This window comes from Betta splendens, chromosome 9 (genome assembly GCF_900634795.4).
Source record: "Betta splendens chromosome 9, fBetSpl5.4, whole genome shotgun sequence".
Taxonomy (NCBI): domain Eukaryota; kingdom Metazoa; phylum Chordata; class Actinopteri; order Anabantiformes; family Osphronemidae; genus Betta; species Betta splendens.
In genome coordinates, this window is record NC_040889.2 from 7,883,374 (window position 1) to 7,910,866 (window position 27,493).

Here is a 27,493-nt window from a genome sequence, read left to right on the forward strand (position 1 = left end):
ATGAATTAGTTAAGGATCTCTGAGTGGAGCTGCAAAAGCCGCGGCTACCCGCCGCCTGCTCAAGGGGCCGGCACAAACAGCTGGAGCGAGCGGAGCTGAGGCGGGCCGGCTCCGGTGTGCAGGAGATGTATCGACATGTTTCCCCTACTGTAAACAATGCATAACAGGCAATCAGGCAATGAGATGGAACATTTAGGGCTAATGGTGTTTGCCAATCCTAGTCAATTTTTTATTCCCTCCTCTCTCTCTCTCCCTTTTCCTTTCTCGCTCTCCCTTGCATGCCACAGATGTTTTCCTTAGTCGCTCCAACAGACAGGAATCTACTGGCAAGAAAAAAGGCTGGGTCTTCCCCAGGAGAGAGGAGTACAAAGCCCCCAGTCTGCACACAGCAGATGCAGAGAGCCAGTCCATCTGCCACCAACGTGCTGAGCCACATGGGCCGGAGAGATTTCATACCATTCTTCCGTTTTTTTTTTTTATGACATTTGCATACATATGTTTGAGACATGAATCAACACAAATACAAACTGAGATGTAAAGAGAGAAAAACGGGTTGCTCTAACGCCAACAAGGCAAACAACAAGCCACACCACGAGGTTACCGGCAGCGCAGCGACTTTGGCAGATTTATTTAGAAGACGACGCACCCCCTAACGTGGGGTAAAGACCACTTGAACTCACAGCTCTGAGCGGCGCGCTGGCGTGATTTAACAGGCTCTGAATAGCGCATTATCTCCCCGGCTCCACTGGAGCATATTTCAGCCGTATGATATCATTATTAAGAGACCGACACAGGCCGAAAGATGTAGCATTTTCATTAGTGTCAACTCTCTGAGCTCTGAGGCGGAGAGGATAAACACTAAACAATCGCGGCGGAGCGAGCGAGAGGCCGTGGGAGCTGAAGCAAGCGAGGGGAAGAGCGCGGAGGACGACACGAGTGCACAACACAGGCAGGAGGGAGAAGAAAGGCAGCAACGCATAGAGGCGAGGGGGCTAACATTAAACAACTGCTGTTAATTGCTCTAAGCGTCCACATTATGCCAGTAATTTCTGCCATTTCTCTTTCAGCGCTGACGGCTTGGGGCTAGAAAGCTCCTTCAGCCCCTTTAATAAACTACTGAGAGCGCCTCACTGGAAAAGACAAACAAGAGGCCCCCAGCCTTAGAAACACTGGCTTCACTAGGGGGAATGCTATGCCTAGTCCTACACATCTGTGACAATTGTGCACCTCCTCCTTTCAGGTATTTATTCTCCGTGTCTCTTCTTGCAGGGCTCAGTGCTGCCAAGGTCAGCGGAGACAAACAGGCCCACCAGCGTCTTGATGTTGTGGCAGCAGAACGGCGGGAGGAGAAACGAGGAGGCGAGGGGGTGGGGGAGAGAGATAGACATGTGTAGTAGGTACCCGGTGGGGTGGGGAGGGGTGACGGTGGCAGCAGCTGGTAACAACCCTGGCAGCAGCAGCGAGGGGGCGCGGGGGATGCAGCGACACCATGACAACGACGGCGACGGATGCTGCTTCCTGTCTCCTCACGCAGTTTATATACACACACAACTACTTCCAACTACTAATTTTTAATTAAAGTCACCATGAAGTGCACATTGTAGAAAGTCAAGCACCCATCACAATGCCCCCCCGTCACTTGTGCCACCAGCACTTCAGCGCTACCCGGCCTCCACAAAGTACACACGCTGCCATTAGGGTGTGTCAGTCAGTACAAGCCCCGCCTCCAGTCATGTGAATCATGCTTTATTAACCCCTTGACAACCGCTCGCCACAGAAAGTGACATGGCTATAAATGGAGCTTTAAAACACATGCTCAGCTATTTGAATGCACGCTGGAATGGGCGGATGACAGAGTCTGTTATAAAACCCTTCCAGTGACTGCATGGGTATTTATTTATTAGCGCTCCAGTGGTGTTTGCCTTGCGTTGGGAGGTCATCCGTTTGATTTCTAGTGTTCATTCTCACATCTGAGAGCCAGTCAGTCAGACGAAAAAAAAAAAAAAAGCGATTTTACCATCTGCTAAAATATGCTCGACTGGACCAAACAGCTCCAATGCGCTGACAGCAAAACGCCGCACATGTGCAACGCACACGCACGCCTCGTCATGAGTTGTCACACAAATGTCCCACAAGCACAAGTCATTAGTCTGCCTCAGTCCCGCCTGCAAATAAATGAATAGATAGATAAATAAACAAGCACGATGAGCGGGTTGAGCTTGTTTTAGTCCCGGGCAACGCCGATCACATGATCTGTTGCTTATGGCCAGAGAGAAGGGACCATTACAGACCGGTGATTATATAAGTGGTTGGAAGGCAGCACCATTTTAATATACTCTACTTAAGCACCAAGGTATCCATGGCAACTTGCCTTGTAACATGCATTCAGAATATCTCTAATGAAATGCCTATTAAGTGGCTGATAATGACAGTGTCCAAATAGATTTGCATATGCATTTCAGTGAAAAGGACAGAGAGAAAGAGAGAGACAGACAGAGAGACAGTGCAGGGAATTAAGGTAAAGACGTGTCTCATTGCTGAACTTACAGTAATAAATATGTTGAGTTTGTTTGTTGCAAAATGTTCAAACTGATTTTCAAAAGATTTTGCACGAGATTCAAAGATATAAGTCGCTAATGTTCCAAATTAACTTTAATGCGTGTGTTTAAGCTTTGAATAAAAATAAAAAAGACGGGTGTGAATTGAGCCCTGGTTGCCTTCCTGTGGGAGTCGCCACATGTGACTTCCATTTGTGACTTTGGCCGAGTGCCCAACAGGACATCCCTGAGAGAGTGTTTGCTTGACTCAATATCAACAGCCCGAGTAAGCAGCTGAGGGCGTGGAGGTGGTAGGTGGGGTGGGGGGCGGGCGGGGGGGTCTCGGGTTCCTATTGAAAATAAACTAGGCTGTGCATTCATTGGGCCCAGAAATATCAACACGCGCTGCGAGGAGCCACGTATAGCACTCAGCGGCGTTCCGCTGGTGCCTCTCAGAGGCTTAATGATACCTGCACCTCCCCTCCAGCTGCTTCTGCCAACGCCGCTGCTCCACAGACGGCAGGCGGGCGGGAATTAAAGTATACATTACAGCAGAAAAATAAAAAGAGATCGAAATGACAGAAGTCAGACAGTTCAAGCTGACCGGGCCTCTTGAAACGAAGGAGCTGGTAGACCAGCGACAGACACTCCAGGTTAAATTGGCCCTTCTGCGCCTCCTCTTATTTTCCCACCACAGCTGCCTCCCGCCCCCCATCCCTAACTAAAAAAAAAAAATAGCTTCTCTTCAAAAGCTTATTTGAATTAAATGAGTTGCTGAAATCAAAAGCTCAGCAGAGCCGGGTAAATTTAAACAAGCAAGTGCAGCTCACAGCAGTTTACCTGTTATATAGCAGATTGGAATTAGATGAAAGAATAGCGCATGGCAGACAACTTCCTTTTGTCACAGTAGTAGATATTATCATATAGTAGCAGCGGCTGAGTTTAAATTAGATTCCTACTCGGGGAAAAGTACATGCTACTGACTTGTTGTTTTTCATGAGCGTTTCTGGCCACTGAGATGTCATCGAGATGAAGGAACGGTTAAAAAAAAGAGAGAGACATGATAGCTGCTTCATACACTCAGATTTCCTGTTAGGGATAAATCTGAAACCCATTTATGACAGTGATCTGTGGTGTCTGAGGATCCCACAGCTTCAGCTCTGCCAAAGAGATTATCATTCCCAGAACCGTGGCTGCACAGTTGAACGGCAGCGAGACGTGCTCCACTGACATTCAAAAGAGCTCAACACCTACAGTGCTGTATATATGCGAGCCACAGCGTCCGGCAGCACATGCAGATACGGGATTACAAGAACTCATCAAAACAAAACACCGACCACAAATTAGATAATTGGCCAAGCTTGGGAATCATGTCCAGGAGCTACTGAGGCACGAGGATTTGGTGTGGACATCGCAGTCCTCTGATTATGTCAGGCTTCTGACTTTCTGCTGACACAGTGGCCATCCATTCATGACTAAAACACCATTCAGTTAGACACCAATTACACCTAAAAACCCTGATCAAATTAATTCAGGAAAAAGGCATTCCAGCAAAGAATAATAAACTCATTATATGGAAATTTTAAACTCCTCTATTGTCCACACCGCGGCTAATTCAAACCTAATTTTTACTAGCCACTAATTTGAGGGCGAAGGGCGGGGGATAGGAATTACATCTGGAGGTAATTCATTGTGTGGAACCGAGCCCAGAGGAGGCTACGATACCCCTCCACCCCCCACCTTCAAAAAAAGGAGAAAGACAGACATAGAAAAAGAACTATTTAGGTGAGTGGGACTTCCGGAGCACTGAAACGACACTTTTCAGGAAAATGTTTTCATTGCGCTGTCACCAGGCGGGCTGTGACTGGAGAGGATATGCAGTAGGTGCTGCAGGCGCAGGGTAGGGAGGCAGACGGAGATGCCGATAAATAAGAGAAAGAGGGTGAGAACGACTTTCAGGAAACGTGGAACAAGGCCGGGGTTCCTCCACACAGCTGTGCTGGTCGGGGATTCAGTGAACGGTGAAAAGGGCTGGCGCGGAGCAAAGTGGAGGCAGGTGGGGTGGGGTTCGCTGAGCCTCTGCAGTCGGGTGTCGCGCCCGCTCTAAGGGCTCTGGGTTTATGAGGACCGCTGCCTCTCAAGTGACCAGCTACATCTGGGCTGCCTAAGTGGGCTCCCCTAATAAACGGCACACTTTCACAATGATCCGCAGTTCAAAGCGTGGGGTAGGGGGGGTCCAGCTGTATCAGTTTCACTGTATGGATGCAAACTTAACGCTTGGCGGCAAGGAAGTATTTGTGTGACTAAGGAGCCTGGGAGTGGACGATGGGCCGCCTTCACTACAGGTCTTGGAAGTCAGACTGATGCAGATCAACAAGTGCGGATTAATGGTTCAGCTACATTCGTGCCACGGTGAGGTTCACAATGGCTGAAGGAAACGGGTATTTGTTTGGCGCGACTGCTCGTTTCCTCAAATCTGTATGAAAAAGGCGAGTACAAAGCTGCCGCGACCCGGGGAGCCACAATAGCCTCACTCATAGGAAATACATGGGGTTGAAATAAACTGGAATTAGCCTTTCACGCGTGATACAGAAACTCGCCTCAGTCCTTTCCACGCCAGAACTCCCTGCTCCCCACTTCCATCCTCGGCCACCTCTCCAACATTAAATGTGTTTTCCAAATGAAAATAAACGGAGTCTGACCGGTTTGAGGCAGTCATACTCCGGAATATGAGATCAAATAAAGCCTTCTATGGTGGCTGAAAGGAGAAATGAAATGGCTTCCGAGGGGAGATGTACCGAGTAATAAAATTACTCCTTTATATCTTCCTAAACAGCACATGTTCCCCTGGAGTGGGTGAGGGCTTCACTTTGGTCAAAGACAAGTATGCAAGTGGCAATTTTTACTCCAGGGAAGATTCCCTGATACACTTCTTGAGACTTAGCGCATTGCAATTTTCCTGCAAACGAGAAACTATTTCAGCAACAAGTTAAGCGGAACTTTGGAAGTTTCACTTTGATGATGTGCTGGTACATGCTGTCATTCAAATGCATGCTCCATTAAATCGGAACAGCCAGATAATTCATAAGGCTATTGCTTTTCAATGAGTTTGAACTGGGCTGAAATGTTTGGACGAACAGTTTTATTTTATACTAACACATACAGTTGACTTGGAACTGACCATGATGTACCACAAACACAGTGAATCATACTCGGGATGAAAAATGTCACTACTCTGAAATTGGTTCGCCATTTGAGTTATACATGCACAATTCCATTTGGCATTGGGGAAATTTACAACAAAATTATGAATCCAACTACTTAAAATCATGCAATTGATTTGTAATGTTAAAAAGCTGGTCACAATAATATTCAGATGGACTTTTTTTGCTACAGCAGAAGGGTTATATTAGAGGAAATTTGCAGTTGGAGAGAATACATTATAATTGATTATACAGTAGCTATTAAACCTTCAGTAAAACGCTTTAGTACAAGGATTGAGCCACTTATCAGACCTACTCACTACCTTTAAAAGCTGTCCATGTTCAGTGCTCTGAGTGGCAAAAAAGCAATCGCTGATGACTTTGAAAATAGGACTGGATGTACAATTTATCAAAACAGAAACGAGTGGCAGAGATTTCCAAGAATCAAGGGCTGTAACTGTTTGTTCAGAATCACAGGAAGGGAAAGGGAAGGCAATTTAGGAAATTAAAAAAGAAGAAAGGAAGAAATTCAGTCAGATTTTTAAAAAGTTATCAATAAAGTGGTTTGGGTTGTACTGTCCAAATATGGCTTGGAGAAATTCAAATAAGTGTGTTGTTCATAAAATAGATTCTTTCTTCTTCAAGATGTTCAGAGTGTTGTGTTGCCTGGATCACAACATTTTATCGTGAAATCTGTGCACTATGTGTCTTTAATGTGCTCTCCTAATGAGGTCAATCTAAGAAAATTATACAACAAATTAAATAAATTGCTTCGCGCTGCACACGAGTCTGTCTGTATCCCTTTGTTTTCCGCAGCCTTGGCATGTAATTAAGTGGTTTACACCAGGCTGATGATGTTTGATGCTGTGACTATGAATTCATTTCTGGCACCAACGTAATACAGTATAAAACTTTGTACTCTGCGACAACCTGCAAGACTGTTGTGTACAAACACATACAAGTGGAGTTCAGGCTCATTAAAGCTCTCTAACACTAAAGGCCTAAAATAGCGTGCGGATCGTGCGTCGGCTGCGTAAAACACTTGTCACGCTTTTCATCACGGGCGACTTTTAATTTACACAGAGCGCCAACTTGGCCATCCTCAGGGAACATGATTACGTTTGTCTCCGGGTCGCCTTTTGCCCCCGTCGAAGCATGTTGCCGCGTCGTGGGGAAGACGAATGGCAAAGAGGATGTTTCTGACAGCTTAAAAGTGCCCGTCAGCGGCCTGCGAGACATGGCCGCGCACATCCATCCCTGAGCCTCCCCCAAACAAACAGCAGGCTCCACTTCAAACACATAGCAGGACTATTAGGTAATCTGCTCCTTTGTTCACGCTGCCTCAGCCCTGGTGACTAACCTCAATTTCCTTGATTCACTGCTTGCCTCCGAGCTGACAACACAACACCTAATGCTACCATGGGGCTGCAGGAGAGCACTACAATGAGTGGCTAGGAATTATGGGGACTTTCATCGGGGCAGTGGTGTTTGTTGTTTTATCATGACAGCGAGCGGGGGAGAAAGAGAAGAGGCAGGCAGCAGCACAAGGGCTCTTTGTCTTGGGACGGGACAAATCTGAGGTTTCCTTTTGGATATTCAATATCTTGCAAGGTACCAAACAGAGCTACAGTAGTCTAGTGTCTGGACTGCTGGACTGTTTTTTTTTTTTTTTTGGAAGGGGGAGCGGTTCAGAGGCTTTAACAACATGTGCCTGTGAATTGTTGCATGCTTCTTAGTCAATTGCTATGTGGCTTGTGTGAGCCGCTTCCAACAAAGCCTGGGAAATCAATCAATCTGCGAAGAAATACCTCTTCTGCCAGATGTGGCACTTTGAAAAAGACTTAGAAAGATTTACTTCTATTAGAGCCTCCGAGGCTCCAAACATTTTGGAATTAAATATTTATTACAAATGAATCAAGCTGTCAAAATGCTACCAACATTTTTTGTTGCTGCTTGTTATTTTAGGTGGCTTCTCTAAAGCGCAGCATTTCAAATCTCTAAGTATGTAAACGACTCATTTTGAAATATATCCCAGTATTTACTTTACAAGAAAATGAAAGACAAATGTTTCATTAGCAGGTGACTTTTTTGTTTCTTTTACAAGCCTTCCACTCATTGACACATATGCACGCACGCTTGTATATGCTGACTGTAATTATAAATGCGAAGCTTTGCTATAGGGAGCTGAACTTTTCACACCTTTCAAAGCCACAAAATTGGATGGTTTTGTGGTTGTGCAGCTGCCGCTCCACGCTAATGCAAGGCGGTGTCATATGAAAAATATTCCTCTCCCCAAACCACAGGGCTGGTCATTAATGAAACACAGGCCGTGCAGTGAGGTCATACAGAGTCTAGATTTCAGCAGCCACACTTAAAAAACGCTCAGAGAGAATAGGAGAAACATGAACACAAATCAGATTCCAGTTCCAAGGACGGGGAAAATAAATAAATAGAGAAAGGCACCGGCCCCTCTCACATTTTCCCCCAGCACTCTGCAAACAACCGTCAACTGCAGCTCAGAAACAGCTCACAATGAGAGCAGACTAAACAATCTGGTCCCAGCCAAGGAAAATGCTAAGCAACTCTGCACACAGGATGTCTCACCCTAATTGCCAAATATCAAATCTCACAATGGAATCCATCCATTTGGCAAAATCTTCACAGCAAACTTGGCAAATGCGCGTTTGCTTTTAAAAGTGTCAACTTTTGTGATGAGAAGACGGGATGAAGAAAAAAAATAAAAGATGGAGAAACAGAACTGTCAAGTATTTCATTTCATTGTTGGATTTGCTGGAGTTTACGGAGCTTAGGGGAAACTGGCAATAAGGTGTGTGGAGAAGAAAAAACCTTTATTAGACAAAGGTGCTGGGGGTCTTGTAAACGGGTGATTAAAATCTTCACCATTAAGATAAACAGACTAAATAGGTCCCCAAAGACAAGCGGAATCAGGAAGGAGTGAAGGCAGGGGCAGCGTGGAGTCAGCAGGAAGACTGACACACTGTGTACTGTATAAAAAAACAGGTTACCAAGAGGGACTGGGCTCTAAAAAGGAAACTAATGGGACAGTCTCCACCATCCACCATGTGGCATTGTATTTTCCAGCCAGTCAAAGCCATGCTCGCACCCCATGACTTCAAACAGCCAAAATAGCAGCACATTCATGAAACAGAACAGAACTAGTGGGAATTAAAGAAGGCAGGGAAAAAAGAAAACACACACACACACACACACACACACACACACACACACACACACACACACACACACACACACACACACAAAAGGTAGCAGGCCTCGACAGCAGATGGTAAAATTAACATTTCAACAGTTCCTTCCTTTCATGTAGGTCTCGGCAGAACTTTTTTCTTTTTTGAAAAAATAAAAAAGTACGAGGGGGCTTGGGTTTTGGTAAGATACAGCGGTGTAGAAGGCATCTGGAAAAGGGGCAAAGGAATATTGGCTTATTGCTCCTGATGGTCCACCTCTATGAAAAATTAAATAGGTCTGTTTTGCAGGTTTCCCCTCTCTGGAGTGCCCTAAGCTGTGTTATGGAAACATCATCTCGGTAATTTATACGCCAAAGAACACCTGGTGATGAAAGCAAATAAACGATTCCTCCCTTTCTTTCTCCATTTAAAACCAACCACTATGACTTTGTGGTCTCTGCCTTTGAGGTTTCTTTTTCCGCTTTTTTAATGTCCTTCCATTTAGCTCACTTTGCCAAAAGTTGGCACCTATATTGTATTGTAGCGTTCAGCCTTTACGAAAAGCTCGTCTGACTTTATTTTGAAGTCTTGATATTCATTTTGAAGGCTTGATGTGCACTTCAAAAGGTGCTGCTGAGATCTTATCATGGAGGGACTGGAAGACTGAGGCGTCTCTAATAAAGACCCAAACAATGGACAGCCTCTCTCATTTCCAACCCTGTCCAATGGAGTGTCTCAGTAGTACCCATTAATTTGGACACAGTTCTGGCTAAATTACATGTGTTCCACCTCTGTGACATTTTAAATGCAATTAAAAGCTGGTTATGGAAGTGTGCGCGGACTTCCCTGTGATGAAGGGAAATCACTGACGTGATTAACATGCAAACGAGCTCATGCTGGCAGACTAGATTGGGGTTTGAAAACCTCAATTACTTTTGTGTGATTATCTATTTACCAGTACACAGATTTCCATTTCTCATCTCCAGCCGGGTTCCCCATGCACGAGCCTCAATTATACGTGGCACACCTTTATTTATGATGTGCACAATGCTGAAATACAAGCTCCAGTTATTTTTCACTGGAATGCATTGCGTCTGTACCGGCTGCTCCGCAGGCAGGGCCACAGGACCGACATTTCCTAACGCCGAACCATTTGCTTTGCGAGCACTTAATATGATCTTGACCCCAGCCGTCCTACACCCCCCAATCCATCCATCCAACCAACCAACCCCTATTTAAACTCAATTTAGTCCCCCTCCCTCTTAGACAGCAGGGAGAGTAATGGACAAAGGGCAGCTGTTTGTCTCCTTCCACTAACTTTTAGGCTTTAATATTTTTTATTTGTGAACTCTAAACTCTATCACTACCAGAAATTAAATTCATTTAAATGTACGGATGACTGTAAGTGAGTATGTGCGATATATCAAGTGGTAGTTGAGAGGCAGGTGTGGACTGCAGAAGCACTCCAGGTCGTATAATCTTGTTGATGCAATAATTAAAAAGGAGCACATTACAGCAGAACAGAAGTACAATTTTGTCTATTTAAACAGGAAAATAAGGACAAAATTAATATTTGTCTTGAGTTAAAAGCTATGTTAAAAAAAGCAAACAATTTCCAAAGCAAAAGAAGAAGAAACACACAAGAAAATGGTAAAGTTCTATGCATTAACTATTTCCATTCTATCTGAAGCATAATGATTTTTTAAAAAACAGTGTACAGGGCATGATTTCATTGTTTGTCAGTGTTCCTGTGTCTTAGTACCCAGGGACGGCACCAGAAAAAGGGAAGACGCTCGCATCTGTGGCACAGCCAGGCTTTTCAAATTGTGCCCAGCATACATAAAACATGCCCTGTTGCTTCAGCAGGAGCAAAAAGGAAAACAGTGCCATCAAGTGAAATTTCGGAGGAATCCTCAAACACCTCAGCTGATAGATCTATCACCTTACAGTATCAAGCTGAAAGCAGCAGAACAGGGTCTGCTGGGGTCGGGTCATACTTTCCCCCCTTTATCAAACAAAAAACCTATTTAACACTAACAAATATTAAACATACTTGTGTCTAGGAGTGATTTTAATGCAAATATATTGAGCTGAATATTGTATATTTGCTACAGTAGAGATGTAATCCATCTTCACTCTGTATGAAATTATTAGCCACCTGAGAACCTCCCACTCAGGTAGTTTGATCATAAGACAAGGAATGAACACAGTGCTGTACTAACTCCATGTACAGAATCCCGTTTGAGGTACCTCAGGAACAAAGGGAATCATTATTACTATTTGAACTCAGTTGCCAGGACTTGGCTACAACACTGCTATAAGGTTGCTAGAAAGGATAGAAAAAACAGTGGATACACAGTGAGTGAGTGAAACTAGTGGTGATGGCTGGAATCATAAGTGAGAGAGAATAAAAGAGAGAGAGAGGGAGAGCTTAGATAATAGTAGATAATGGACAATTAACTCAGGCTAGTAGTGCCAGTTGCAGTGAATAGCAGCTTGTGGTGCAGCAAGTCCCCAATCACCACTTAGCCATATCCACACTGGGAATAGGGGCGATATCAAACTGCAGGCTACTGGGCCTCAGAGGTGTACACGCTGCATTAGCAGTCTCCACAATGCCTTCAAACAATGCTTGATACCAACAAAGTGCCCCAAAGTGCCAACGCAAGCATTCTGCCAATGGGAAGTCTGCGGTGCCATAACCTTGTCCATTGTTTCACGTCCTTTCACCATCAAAATAAACCCAGGAGCCCTAAATCCAATTTAAACAAAAGTGACACGCTGCCATTGCTGTGCGCAGACGCCGAAATTAACATAATTAAACCTATATAGCAGCTAGCCGCATAAATAAACGAGCCAATGTCACCACGGTGCATCACAGAAACCACGCACATGTTTATATCAGGGGGCCTCCGAAGTGTTTTAACTGCCAGCTCCCCCCCTCCACCACCCTTCAAGCGCCATCTAAATCTATTGATCTGTGAAACATGGAGACCCAGGGGAGACAATTCACTTAATATCATACATCTAATGATGAGATGAATAACGATTATACCATTTGGTAATTAAACGTCTTACAAACCATTTAACTTAGTGCGCTTCAGGAAGGGTCGCTGGAGGTCCTAGCGATTGTTTTTCATTCCTCACTTGGCATGAAAGCTGTAGACACGCAGGAGCTACGGCTGGGGGGTGGCACTCAAAAAAATATAGTGCATCACACAATAGTGAAAACACGCTAATGACTGTTAGCAGCTATGACACTAATCCCTAATGCTGTCAAGACTTTGAAGCGAAAACAATTTTGAGGGGGCGAAGGCAAACGGAAGAAGATGAAGTGAGACAAACAGCTTGCCGGGATTTGTTTCCCGTTCGCCTGCTCGCATCTGCCTTTACAGTGAGAGACGAGGGGAAATGCGTCCACGCTTTTTCTGTGAACTGTAAATACGTGACAAGGGGGACGCGACTAAAGAAGATGGGGAAAAAGGTTTACTTGTGAACAGACGCCTTGTGCTGTGGCTTAAATGTGTCACATCCACATGAAGGTGTGTTAAACGCGCGCGTGGAGAGCCACTTCACTGTCAACATCCACCACCCTAATCCCTACTTACAGACAATAATTACCCTGCGTTGCCATGTCAGTGTGGCGTTGCATGGGCAGGTGCACTCTGAAGGACTGCACGCAGCTTACGCATGCATACAGTAAATACAGACCACACTATGACAGTAAGAAGTCTGGTGCAAAACTACCCCTCACCTCCCGTGTGCAGTCCTTGGGAGCTGCCTTTTGCCCATTCACGCGGCATTTTGCGACCGAGGGATGCGTGTCGTGCTCCCGGCTCCTTATTGAATGATAGCTTGTAAACATTGTCATTCCAACGAGAGACAGGATTAAAGCCCGCTTCGCCCATTGAGGGGAACAGTACGCCGAAAGAGAACGTGAACAATAGGCAAATGGAGGACAGTATCACAAGGGTCCAATGTCTGCTGTGATGAATATGTGGGAGATTATAACCCATTCCATCATTTCCATAATGTAAAAACTCTCTTTCTTCCTTGCCCGCCGACTATTCACTAAATAAATGAGAAAACTATCACCCGGGCAGAAATGTTTGACAAAAGGCAGAGGGGAGAGAGACTGAGTTTTGAATGACCCCCGTGCCTTTGACAATGCAAGCTCTGTCCGGACACATTTGGAGGCAGCGGACTGAGTAGAACCTGGTAGAGTATTTATCACCGGGCACAATGCAAATGTATTACCATGTCACCTATACCACTTTACGGCACAGAATGAAAGCACAGCCAATACAAGGGATTTGTATAATACCAGGTGGAAATATGAATGAGAGCCTCTTTGCCTGTGTGGCTTTTACTGCCTCACTGGCAGCCTAACCTGAGGGGCTGCTCAATGGACACTGGTTTCAAACCTCCGTGGCCACAAAGAGCCAGCGCTCGCATTTAACCATTATGCTAACTAGACTAGCTAATAAGTCTTTGGCGCAAGAAGTGCCTTGAATTAAAGTGTCGAAAGAAGAAGAGAAGCAGAATGAGAGACTCTGGAGTGAATCCAAGAAGTTTTAAAGGCCGGCCTGCTTTAGGCTGTGGGCTACTGCAGGTACAAAGCACAATAGAACGCTCTTTACATTATCAACCTATAGGATACATAGTGGACTTGACTGCAGGCTCTAGAAATGTCTCTTTAAAAAACATTACACTTTTAAAATTCCTGAGCCATAGAAAATACAGTATATCCCCACCCTGTGCCCTCACACCTTTTGAGACGCCCACGTGTGTGCGTCTGCTTATGAGGCCTGTGTGCACGGCTGCATGCATGTGTGTGTCATCTGCCAGATCACTGCAGTCTATTCCAATGATTTCTCCCCACGGTAACCTAGTTTATTTACTTTATCTACAATATAATGCTTCAGTGAGCATTAGCAACTTTGAGACACAAGTTTCAATCAGCCGTCTAGCGGTGCCGTGTGCGTGTGCTCAGCCAGGTGCGGCGACGAGATGAGCACCGGCGCCGAAAGGAGACGAGCGCGGCGGTAAACCGAAAGGGGCCGACCACGAGGTCCCCGAAATAATACAAAATAAGAGCGGACAGCGGGGAGAGGAGGGAGAAGGAACAAAAAGGGACAGTGGGAAAACAGAAGCAGGGGAGAAACTGCAGGGGAAAGAACAGAGATAGAGGTAGATGTGAAAAATAAAGGAAGCTAAATAAAAAGTGATTTTAGCGTTGTGAGGCAGGGGGGAAAGTGAGGCAGACAAAAGGGAATGATAGAAAGAGTCCAAAACAAAGTGAAGGAGAAAACGCTGGAGAAAAATAAAGGGCAGAGAGACAAGGTGTTCTCCCTGGGCAGTGTGGAGAAGGTCTTGTCCAATAAACACAGGCGGGCAGCTCGACAGGCCAGGACCACCAACCTGACTGACAGCTGAGAGCTTTCACTGACCGCCAGCTTTATGTTACATGACATGAGGAATGCAACCGGACTGACAGAGGAACTGCCTGCACCTCGCAGAGTGAGGCGAGGAGAGGGGAAGGCGCACACACATGCACACATGGATGTTTTATGCAGCGGCCACAAGGTTGCAAACACAAAAATGTCCGTTGTCTCACACACACACGCACACACAGACACACGCACGCACACACACGCACACACACACAGAAGGTAAAGGCGCTGTTTCCCTTCACAGGTGAGCAGACGACGGAAACACCCCGGTGCTTGGGTTACTTAGCGGGAGAAAGTGAGGAGCTGTAGGGTGGGATGGGGGGTGAATGTGTGCTGTGTGACGACTGAATCTTTTCCACATGATGGGCCTCGGGCTGTTTTTGTCAACTGCACTCTTGAGCAGCAAGGAGTCAGGTAGTGTGACCACATGATTGCCCGAGAGGCACTGTGGTGAGAGAGTTGGGGAGAGAGAGGGAGTGAAAGCACAGAGACAGAGGGAAGGGGGGGGGGTGGGTAGGGCAGAAGGATCGAGAGCCGGGGCTGGGGCCGATGCAGCACGCATGATGAGGTGTAATCACAAACCCCATTCAGAGTGCAGTGGAGTTTGTCAACATACACACATTCACATTCCACTGTCTGTCAGCTCCGTGACCCAAATCGAGCATGCTGTGCGAGTGCGTTTATCCGCACACCCCGATGCTTTCTGCCCATTTCGCCTCCAACCAGGTAGTAACAGTTGCAACTGTCTGGGCTTGTGGTTTGTGGCGAGCGAGACGGATTCCAAGCTCTTGTAGGATTTCACTGCCGCCTGTATACCTTTTCAAGCCACGATCAAATGATCATTATGAACAAAAGACTTGGCTAGCTGCCTCTGGAGTAAAAGCTTTTTTCAGTGGCTGTGACCGCGTGGTTTGATTTGAAAGGAGAGAGAGAGAGCAAAAGAGAGAGAGAGAGAGAGACAGCGAATGCAACAGGGGAAGACGAGTGGTACGTCCAGAATAGACAGAGAAGAAAATCATTCAATGAGAGAGTGTAAATTAGACACAATTTCAATTAAAATGTTAAATGCTAAGAAATAGAATCTGTGTGAAGCCAATGCTGCTGTCGTTACAGAAAACACACACGAAACAGAATCTCATTATATCCATAACATGGAATAGAGCAAACAAAGTCATTCACATTTATATAAACCTTCTTTGTATGTGATTAGTTAAACAGTGTAGGTAAAGCACGTGTTTCCTCGAAACTAATCTTTTACAGCTAACGGACAGCTTGTGGCCTTATTAATGTAATTTTGGTGTTTTACAAAAAAATGTCTGCAGAGAATCTTGCACCGACTCCTTGAAAAAGCCAAGGTACGTCGAATGTGCTGTAACAAAATATGCAGTCCCTAACATAAACAGAACTCATCAGCAGGTAAAAATGGTGCAGATTTAGTTTATGTCATAATGACAGCATCCTATAAAACACTGGGCTGTGAAGGGCTAACATAAACTCAGGGTCCTGCGCGCGGGCTGAAAAATGAGGCTGCGTGACAGCTTGGTGATAACACACGAGTTCAATCTGTCAAGACAATCAGCATTTAGACCCCGGGAGAAGAATGCGCGACTGTGTGCGACTGATTCATTGGACACGATCACCTGCAAGTGAAGCCACTCATAATTCTTCCCACCTGAAATAAGGAGTTCAAACTAATGTCAGGCCGCTCTGATGTCATGCCTGCCTCGGGTTGGTTTTCACAATAATCTCAGGGCTCTTGGAGACATGCCATCGAGGCCAGCTTCCGCACCCAAGATTTCTCCAATTAAGTCGTGGGGAAAGAATAACACGGGAAACTCTAGATCTGCACTGGTTTACAGAAATTACGCTGGTGCATGCAGTATTCGCAATCCCAGTGTCAGTCACCCCTAATATGAGCTGTGTGTATACATACAGAAATACTGAAGGAGCTCAATGGCGAGGCCAAGTTGTTGTAATTCCTCAATACTATATACTGTTTTCTGCAAAATAGCAGGTTCTTGACAACAAATGGAAAAAAGATAGAGAGTGGGAAAGACAAAGAGAGAGAGAAAGAAAAAGCTTAGACAGACATGAGGATCAATAGTCTCATTGAGCCTCTTTATCTTCTCCTTAAGAAATGATGGCTACACTGATTCTGAGCCTTCTCACCTCCCCTCCGTCTAACTCCATTCTCATGGCAACTGTGCGCTCTGGACAAACACTCCTCGTCTCCTTTCTTCTCGACATCCTCCTGTTTTCCTCTCCTGTCCTTCAATTACAGCGCTTTCCTGAAGACTTGTGCAAGATACAGCCTCAGAAATGTTCATCTGGAGCAAGGCAGCTGAAAGGACTTCAGCTTTGTTATGATTTTATTTCAGAGGTATGATGGCTTACATATGGAGTCCAACACGTATCAGGTGTGAAACACATTTCCTCTGCGGTAATAATGTCAGCACCATTCCCCTGGTCTTTAAAAACGGGACGCCTCTTAATTCGGGGGATCAGTAGAGGGCAGGATGTCATTGGTCATCCACTATTGCTCCAATTTGCTCACAGCACGACCACTATCAGACCCCAAACCAAACCTCATTAAACTCAAATATGGAAACTTGGGGAACTTCCAAAACTTTCCAGCTTCGCTCTCCCCCCCGTTGCCTTAGCGCGAAGACAAAACACTGGACCTTAGAGGGAAGGGTGCATGGAGAACTGCAGCAGATCCTTTGGACTGAGAGCACAAGGAAGGAAGAGAGGAGAAAGTAAACCTTTGATGAGTAAGACTTTTTGTTAAGCGAGGGGGCTTAACTTTAAAATATTCTGGGTGGTAGTGAATGGGGGATTGACCAATGGCCCTGATCTCAGCCACACACTGGGGCACTGGGGTTAATGGTGGATAAAGATTAGAAAAAAGGAGGGGTTGCTTTGCCTGATCTCCATCCACCCCCACGCCACAGTTTTCACCTTCTCCGCCAATCCAAAATCAGACAGACAATAGACACTGCCAATGGGGAATGATCCAAGTCCCTTTGATTTCTGCTTCTGAGTGCCCAGGGAAAAGACCCGTGGAGGTTCCCCCTGTTTGCCCACTCACAGGGACGACACTTAGCGGGCGCACGGAAACCATTTGAGGATTGGAAATTGAATGACAAGAGGTCTCTGATCTATGACAAGAAATCAATTTCAAACTGGAAATGTGAGCAGAGGGCTGTTGAGTCCAAAGTGCAGCTTCTTTAAAACAGCCAGAGATATATTTAATTGCTGTAGGTTTTTTACACGTCTACACTGGAAGTACAGCTTGCAGTGTTGGGCAATTATGCTTTTTTGCAATGATTAGAGGGGCTTTTTCAGGGCAGCAGATATGCAGTTAGAGTTCAACTTTGAAGATTTAACTGGATACCAGACAAATTAAGAACTAATATTTAAATCTCTTTTAGGTGCAAAAGGAAACCTGGCCTCTGCTTTTCTGGAAAAGACAGACCTCTTGGGGAAGTGGGCCTGGCTCTACACTTCTGCCACTCAGCATCTTTATTCTTGCCCATATGCTTTAATCATAGCTTTACCTCAAAGGTGCTACTGTACTTCACAGCACTGAAGAGTTTGCCCTCGGGGGCTATGGCAGAATATCTAAATAAACGTATGGATTCAAAGCAAATGCAGCTTTAGAGCGGAAACCACCTGTGTATGTCCAATCAGGCCAATCTGAGTCATTCATCTAGTGAATGATATATTATTGACCGACATACCTGTAGCAAACCATTCCATTCAAACAGTCACACGCGCCGCAGATTAATCGCTGCCATATTTAGACGCTTCCAAAGCAGCAACGTTAAAAGTTTTCCTCTCTTTCTTCTGTGTGTGTGTGTGTGTGTGTGTGTGTGTGTGTGTTGGGTTCATACATATGTGAGAGAGCTAATCAATGGAGTGGCCACATTACTCATGTTGGCGATATAATTGGTGACCCCCATTACGTGACCTGAGATTCTTCACACTCATTTGCCGACTGACTTGGTGACAAACGCCATTCTGTGTTATTGAGTTCTTGTCTTTGGTTGTGCTCATTTTCTGCTGAAATGTGCATATTCACCAATAGCTGTTTTATTTACGTACCTAAATTCACTTATTTCTGAAGAATATCCTAAATACCCAACAGTAACCCTGCTCTCACTCTTCTGATTTATCTTACACAGCATGATTACTATATGACTTCTTGTGTTTATATTAGAATAAGATGAAAACCTTCCAGCCTATGTAATCAATATTTTTTCTTCGAGTACATAGGTCTGCTGTTTGTCATCTCAGCAACCAGGCCAACCCCCCCCCCCCAACAGTTGTGACGGATGTGGCTCACTGCAGCGAACACATTAATTAATGATAAAAAACAAGGCGTGCAGGGAAAATAAAATTGGTTTTCACTCACCACTTTGGACTTCACAGTTTGTGTAGGCAGCTTTTTTCTATGGGTGCATGTGCATATTTCATCCTAAAACCAACAAATGAGCAAAGAGTCAGACGTACAAGTAACAAAGTGGCCTTTTTTCTTTCCTACTGTAGGTTCAGTACAGGCAGGACACAGCGATACACACTTGAATCTCGCTTTATTCTTTGCTGTTCGACTACAAATCTCAATCAAGACATCAATCGAATGAATAAAAAAAACCTTATATCCGAGCTTGCCCACACTTCTCTGCCATAATGCATATCATAACTTTTAAGCTGGAGTAGATTGAAAATCCTTGGGGTGTGAAAAGCAAACAGGCACAACTGAAAGGTTGCCCACTGGAGGGGGAATTCTATCAAGGAGGACAAGATGAAGATTTGTTACATTTGGGAGGGGATGGGGGAACCCCTTGACCTCCACTAGCCACTATAATCACCCAAACATAAAAGGGTTAACAACACTGTAACACCATAATGAAAGACACAGTTTGGTGTCTTGATAAAATACTACATTAGTTTTAAATTAGCTTAATATCTTAATCAAATTATAAAACAATCTGTGGGGAGTTTTCCTTGAAAACGTGTGATCTCGACACACACAGTAGGTCCCTGTTCATTTTAAAGCTGATCCTTTGAAGCACAATGTAATGCTATTCTAATCTTCGTCAAGGTTAAGGACACTCTGACAGATGGGCATTAAAAAGCATGTTCAAATACGCACCCTAAGGGAGAAAACTTGCTGTTGTTGTCCGTCACAGGAGTGGAAGGAGTCCAGCGATGTCTCCAATCTGCAACAAGACAAAGTGCGTTAGTTAGTTCACCATTAGTCCAAATCTATCAGTGTTTTCTTTGTGAGCATTTCCTAGGCACGTTCAGTGCTGATGTGGACATGTGTGGGCTAGACTGTGTCTTGCATAACTATTTTCTGTATGGCTTGTAAGTGAAAGCAATAAACCTTGGAACAACAAAGTGCACCTGGGTTTCAGCCGCGAAGCATTCGCTAGCGTGCACTCTGGCGTGCACGCTAGCACACATGAGCACAGCACAGCCTGAGCTAGCGTCACCTCGCTAGCGCCGCGCACGCTCCTCATCCCCACTGAAGGTACGTGCCTGGAAGGACTCACTCTCGGCAGCCGCTAAATCACGCTGTTAACCTGACATGATTGATTCCTCGTGAACTCCCGTACAGCTGTCTGCATCCAAGTACACATGCTATTGCATTCATAAAAATCAGAAACCATTAGTGTTCAGAATGCGTTAATCGCACAACTACAGTACAGCGAGTGCGACCATGACTGCAGCTACAGACGGCCCTGGACGTTGAGTGCATGTGCAGTTCCTCTGATTTGCAGTATTGAAACCCAAAAAGAAATTTGTTTCATGTAAGAGCGTGTTGGAGGCAAATTTCTGCTGCCGGGGGCATGACGGGCACAAAATGCCCTGGATGTTCCTCTACTTTTTTAAACCTCCCTTTATTCTCCCAGAATTCCAATGACCCCTACAGGCAACCAGTGACTGCTGAATCCTGAGGAATGTGCTCTCTGAACTGTACAAAAAGCCCTGAGCTCGAAAAGTACAGCTGAAAACAAAACATGCCAACTGCCATCATTTTTTTTACTGTTTTGAGTTTGTGGGAAAATGTTCGTGCAGACCGCTGTCCAACATTTACAATATGAGGAGGAGGAGGAGTTTAGGCACCAACCCGTGCAATATGTGCAGACAAGCCACATGATTAATTTGTATTGTGCAAATCTACACACACTAAGAAACATAGTTCTATTTGTAAAAAGCTTTGCAAAAGTCTCCTTGTGTGTCAAAAAATACATGGAATTATTTCTCATTTACCATTTAAAAGCCAGTTCTGGTGAGCACACTTCAATATCACAACACCTCTGGGCTGTGCAGATGTCATATTTTATTCACTGGAAAAGCATTAGGAATACTATTAGTCCGCATGACCTCCAATTCGTAGGGATTTACAAATATAACACATATCTTTATGCCAAATATAAAACCACTGGTAAATTCTATCAACTTATGAATATGGCAAATGCATTCAAGTATTCACGAAGGCCTAATAATGCTATAGGCGGATATTTACATAAAGAGCTTGTGCTCTAAGTCAAGATAAACTATTTAAGACCCAGACCACAAATACCTCCACACCGCAGAAAAAGGAGGGTCCTGTGATGAAAGAGGACATTATGCTAACAAGTCAGATTACTGTACACAATAACTTTATCTTAAAAGTAAATACCATCCTCTGCGTTGGAAAAGGGGGGCATTGTGGGAAGTCACTGGCAATATTCTGCGGGGACCAAATGCGCGTTATCAGTGTTAGTTGGGCAATTCAGGCCTGCCTGAAGAAAGATGAGTCTTCAAACTCATTCTATTCATGGTCAGACGTGTAATTACCCTCAGCTCACAGTCTAGACGTAACCGCTTTCACAGTATTTAAGACCCCCCTATGCAACGTGCGGACGCCGGCTCCTAGCGCCGAGCCCTGCACGTTAAATCTGTGGCCAGATAAATTAGCAAAGAATGCAATAAAATGGACACAATGAGAGGAACTTTATCCTCCCCACTGCTAAATGAGATTTCTTTGAAATGCAGATCAGTGGCTCTAGATTAGTGAATTTTAGCTGCTGTCAACATCATAACAAAATACAAATGCGATTGTTCGCCGGCACCTTATCTCCTTGCTTCCATCTGCTGGCTGGTTATTTACTCCCCCCTGATTTACTATGCAGATCTAAATAAGTCGCATCAAAAGGAGGGCTTACTGCACAATGCCTTCTTAAGCTTCTACATCAAGGTATTTGAAAAACCGGTAGTCACATGAAAAGGCTGCCCATCAAAGGCACATCTCTAATGAACTCTCCCGTATCAGAGGGGGCTTGTGGGGCCTGGCTTTAATGCTGTCTGTGCAGTGAGAGAGGAGCAGAGCTACAAATCAGACCCACCAAGCCATGGCAGGGAGGGGAAGGGGGGGGCAGAAAGGGGAGAGGAGAGAAAAGAGGGAGAGGAGGAGGAGGAGGAGGAAGGCCTCACTTATCAGATGGGATTATTGTAGCACAGGGACTAGACCTTGGTCTTTGCAACCATCAATCCATCCAACTTCCAAGTCTAGGAGGAGGAAGGCGCTTACAGGTCAACTACAACAGCACTGGATTAAAAGTTACAATACAAAGGATTAGACTGGATTCAGCTACAGGTTAGTTATACTGGACAACTATAAACACCACACCTTTAAAGTTAGTTAACAGCAGCATCCTCAAGGCTTTCTGAGAGCATTAACAAGTATCTGTTAAAATTCTGAATCAATCCACTGATCAAAGGCAGATTCTTGGACTGTAAAATACAGGAAAGGCAAATATGCAGCGCTGTCTCCGCTTCTCATTCTCCTCAGGTCCCGCAAACAGCTTTGCTAATCTCAAACAGAGCGTTTGCATTACGCTCTCGCAATAACCTTTAATTTCATGGTGTATTTGTTGCATTCAGCGCACAGACTGGATTACAACCGACAATCTTCAGACTTATATGGGGAAAATAAAGTGCATGGAGAGATCATGATCTGTGCCCCCCCCCCCTTCCCCATCCACTAAAATCATAACTGCCACCATCCCGCTTGAACAGTGCGTCTGGATGAAGGGGAGACCCCCACCAACGAGCGTGCAGTTTACCAGCGAACAATTAGCCCCGGAGCAAGAGCAGGCCCGGCGCTGGCACATGTGGTTAAGAGGCGAGCGCCGCAGGAGAGCGCCAGATGATGAAGGGATGAGGACTGGAGGAGGGGGGGGCAGGGTGAAGAGCAGGGAGGGAGGCTGGTACTGTAGGGGGTGGAGCGAGGCGTGTGTCAGACACGCGTGTGCCAGTTTTTTCCACCACTGAGCACGTCCTTCATCATTCACTCAAAGAGACAAAAAGGAAGACAATAGGCGCCCTCCTCCTCCTCCTCAAGTCCAGGGCAACTTTGACTCCACATTCTCAGGAAGCGCTTCCAATTGAGCTGTAATGTGAAGGCAGCCGATGCGCTCTGCCCCCGGCACCTCCCGGCCGCGCCGCGCCGCGTGCCAACTGGGCCCGGTGCCAGTCGCGTTCGCAACCACAAGGGACCCTTGTCTTCTTGCCTTGCCTAATGAAATGACAAAACAACAGATTTGCATATGCAGAAACAGGTGTTGTAACAGGTTTGACTCCTCTTGACCCCGGCCGTGTTAAAGAGAAAAAACGCAGAGAGAAGAAGAAACATGAAGGAATTAAATAAAATAGTTTGTGACCAACAGCTGCCTGGAGGGATTCAGGCTCTGATGGGCACTCAGGTCTACACCATCTGCACCGCAGCTCTCCAGAAGTAAAATCTAAATTAAAAACCACTCATCAAATATCATGAAAATAAACTATTGTTTGCCGGGTCCATATGTTGTGGCTATTTCATTTCATTCTGGAGTGCAGCATCGGAGCTCCGAGGCCCTTAGCTGTGATCCAAAGAAAACGCACAACGCCGCACAGTAGCTTGTAATTACCCTCCCACCGATACACTGTCTGCAGACCTGAGCCGTGCGTCATCCTACACATTATCCAAGTCCATCCTCTCTGCATCACAGAGGAGAGCCCAGTGGAGGCGATGTGGTGAAGCCACGGCCATTGTTTAGAGAGGGATTAGGGATTGCCATCCACGAGCAGAGGCTGAGTGTTCAGCTGCAGAAAGAAGATAAAATTACAGCACTGGACTCACTTGTAACTAGATAACTGCTATTATGTTGTATGCAAATCTATATTTCCAAGCAGAAAATGAAAGAAAAAAAAAAACGTGGCCGGTGGTGAAGCCGCCCGTGTTTAGGCGATGTATTTCTGAAAATGTCAAACGTCTCGTCTTCACGTGTTGACCAAATTACGTCCTGACCCGAAGGCCTTCGCTGGGAACATTCCTCCCGTCCTTCGCTGAATGACATTGCTACTGCACAAATGCCCCTGCCCCCCCCGCTTCCACGCACCCTCCTGTTTTTATTTAGACGAGTGAGACAGAAGGAACAAACCTGAGACAGTCGTGACCCCGCGCGAGTGTTGCAGCTTGGTCTGAAGCTACGCCGGCAGAAGGCAGCACCATATGCCCTCAGCCCCGAGCTGGATGCTCTTTCTGCAGCCTAATGTGCCTGTCAAAAACCGTTACTGTCATGTCCCCCCCCCCTTCTTGTGTTTTTTTTCCTCCCACAACATGGTTGAAATAAACATTTCTCCCTTTTCCTCTCTGTACTGTATGTCTCTGGGTAAAGAGGAGAGGCCCTTGGAGATGTGAAGCTGAGTAAATGCACAATGCTGTCATCAGTGTTTACATGCAACTTGTGGAAATGAACATGATTGATATGATGCACAAAATCTATCGCACTAACCAATAACCGAACAGCAGCCCTGCTAAAAAAGGCTACTAAAACAAAGGCTGACTCCCACCGTTAGTCATGGGGCTGTCTCACATGAGCCCGGACTGTTTACCAGTGACAGGCTGATGGCAGTTGTAGTCAGAGCTACACTGACCTTGCCTTTTACCACGAGTGACCCTCTATCTTTAATTCAGGGCAAGACCCCAAAGCCCAACACATTTTTCACACCGGGACCCTGCTCATCTGACTGTGACTTGAATAAAAGCCGTTGTGCCTTCACACCACACTAGGCAGCGAGTAAACACGCAATTGTTAGCTCAGCAAGGAAGGTGGGGGGGGGGGGTGAAAGCAACAGGAAGGCTGCTGCTGGACCGCTGTGATTCAAATCAGCGCGGAGCTTATTTGGATAAACCGACTGACGGGTCAGATAGCGTTGCAGGCCGGGCCCATGGCAGCAGAGGGTCCGCACGGCGGGAGACTGCAGGTCACCGTCAAGACTGCGGTGTCATGAACTCCGAATGAAAAGGAACAGTTTTTGGAACTTGCATGCACATCCTTTTCCATTTCAGAATCAACAGACCCAGAGGCTCTGTGCACCAGCCAAAAGCTACATTTTCGGTGTTGAGAGCTGATTTGCTTGTGGCTTTTACAATCCTTAGAGGGAGGCATGGTGACGTAAGATATAATATTTGCAAAACAATCTTTCCAGGCTATTTTGACACTCGATTGTTACAGTCCAAGTCGATTTACAACCACATAATCTTGGCCGTGGAAACTAGAACCCCATAAAAATGAACTCAAAACAAATTCAACATGTGACCATGAAGTGAGATGAAGCAGTGTGAAGAAGTAAGTGACTGGCTGACTCCTTAGACAGGTCTTAACTCAGCCTTGTGTGGGCACCGTGCAATCTCCTTTCTAATCCTCCTCCCCTGACCTCACCCTGCACAGGTTTCTCCGGCCAAACGGCCACAGCGTTCCTCGCTCACGACCACGTCAAGGCGGGCTTAAGAAGTGACCCGGAGCGGAACTAAAAAAGTCTGAGCCGTCTCAAGACTCGTAGTAACAGGGGCACACAAAACATCGTTACTGCGATGTGGATAATTACAGTGCAAAAGAGAGGCCTCTTAAGCATATAATAAGAAGTCAATCTCTCTGAGGCTGACGGCTTGCAGCATATGATCCTGGTAAACAAATGCTTTTGCGCAGCACAAAAGCGCCATTAAAGGCCAAAACTGTCAACACAAATTCCACTCTTACTTGGGGGGAGGCAACCGGAGTAGGAGGAAGGGGGGAGAGGGAGAGAAAAATAAAATGGATTTGATCACTTCTGGTTGCTCTGACTTCCATGGAGGTTGTCATGGAAACATTTCCACGAAGTTAACAGGGATAAAAACTGAACATTTGCCTTTTAATTGCCTTTAGCTTAACAAGAGGTCCATATAAAAGCATGCAGTGCGAGTTGGACGTAGAGCAAGTCTGTCAAAAACGCAGAGGTGTTGGGGGACGGTGCAAATCAAAAGCTAATCTAAAAGTGAGCAGGTCTTTCGTCGTTTAAGAAGTAGCACGACTCAAACAGAACCGACTCGACCTGGGCATGAAAATCCACGTTCTGGGGTCATGCTAAATTGCACTTAATCAGTTTTGCACACATGCTACACAGCTTCTGCATTAGCAGCAGATTCGTGCAAAGTTTCCGCAGGACTCCGAGAATTACAAATACAAAGCATTCTGTGCTTCTGCTCCACTGGAAGCAATAATTTGAATATCTGAGATAAAAATCATGCATCAACCGGTGTTCATCGAGCTGAAAGCTGAATCTTAATTTTGATAAATGATTGAAACGTATGACAGGGTATACACATTAATCCTGTGGAGGACATTCATTTTCCTATTACCATAATGTAGAGCACGACCGCCCGATGATAAATGCAGCAATCAAAAAATGGACGCAGAGTGGGGAGAGTCGGGGTAATAAGTGCACTACTCCCAACAACGGCCAGCCTTGGAGGGAGACCAATAGCAATTGTGTGTCTTTTTTTGCCTAATGCCTGCTGTTTTTCGAAAATCTTACTTTCTGCGATCTGACAACAAGCCAACGAGGCAGCGAGGACAGCTTGAAACATGCTCTATGTAATGATTACAGGGCCACTTCCACAAAGGGGCTGATTGTGCACTGTCACTGACATATTTCACAAGGGGCATTTATTGCCGCCTGGCCTTTGAAGAGTGAGAGCTGCTGAGTGAGGGGGGAAACTGGCCCACACCTGCATAACTGAGGAGGGAACACCTGTGCACCCTGCGGCTCCAACAAGGAGGGTCGATCCAGCTACTCCAGAGGTGAAAGCTGATCAGAGGACAGGCCCGAAGAGTTCAGCAGCTCCCACTGCCTTGTTAGCCTTACTTTACCAAAAAAAGAAAAAAAATTACACCTATTGATTTTTTGGGAGGGGGGGGGGTGCACAGTGATTGTGAAAAGAATAGTAGCAGGACACAATGTGAAACAGAGGAAGTCAGCAGAGCTTTTAGCGCTCACTTCAATTAGACAGAATTTTATTTTTAATCATCGTGAGCACTGATATGCCACAAGCTACCCTATCTGTGACTGGACAACGAAAAAAGGTGGAATAGAAAAATGGAGCGAGCAAGTACGGTAAGGTGTTGACTGCTGGAAATGACTGATAATAATCATGCAGATTAAAGCACACAGATTTACAAACTAAAGCCAGCGATTGAAATGTCTGTTTACTGGATAGACTCCAGAAACTAAAATAGGATTTTAAAAAGACCAGATGTGATGAAAGTGGTTTTAAACCTACTGTGTAATGATACAATACATGACAGGGAATTAAAAAAAATACAGTGAGAGTTGCTTATTAAATAAATATGAACAGGATGCCATATAGACAGATTTAATATCTAATATACTAATATAACATGTGACACATAATTAACTTGTTTACTCACTGAATTAAGTAATTAGAATAGTAACCAACCAATAAAGCACAGTAACAATAGTGATTAAAAATATTTTTTATGACAATAACTCAAACACAACCGGACATTATATGTTTTTAAATGCGCGCGTAGAGTAAACGTGACGTCTAACGGGACCATGAAGGACAATATGAGCGAATTTGGTAGATTTCTTGACAAATTGCACAAAATTAGTTTTTAGGTGTCATTTGAATGAAAAATAGTTTATGGGCCATATTTTGGAATCTACCTTTAAAAACTGAATAAAGGTGAAAGCAATATGCACCGAGCCGCGTCATCGGG

The 27,493-nt window shown here is 45.3% G+C and overlaps 1 protein-coding gene across 7 annotated transcripts in view; it reads right to left on the minus strand.

The window, feature by feature from the left end:
- The window catches only part of foxp2 (forkhead box P2), a 105,199-nt gene that overhangs the window by 63,785 nt on the left and 13,921 nt on the right, over positions 1 to 27,493 (minus strand). For 6 of the 7 annotated variants that reach the window (XM_029160578.3, XM_055511130.1, XM_055511127.1 and 3 more), the window contains 2 exons: positions 19,555 to 19,621; positions 18,814 to 18,876 (listed from right to left, as the gene is read on the minus strand). In XM_029160578.3, the coding sequence (XP_029016411.1) occupies positions 18,814 to 18,876; positions 19,555 to 19,621 (130 nt within the window). Of the gene's footprint in view, positions 1 to 18,813; positions 18,877 to 19,554; positions 19,622 to 23,386; positions 23,535 to 27,493 lie in introns of those variants that run through there. The other variant, XM_041072061.2, reaches the window with a different exon arrangement.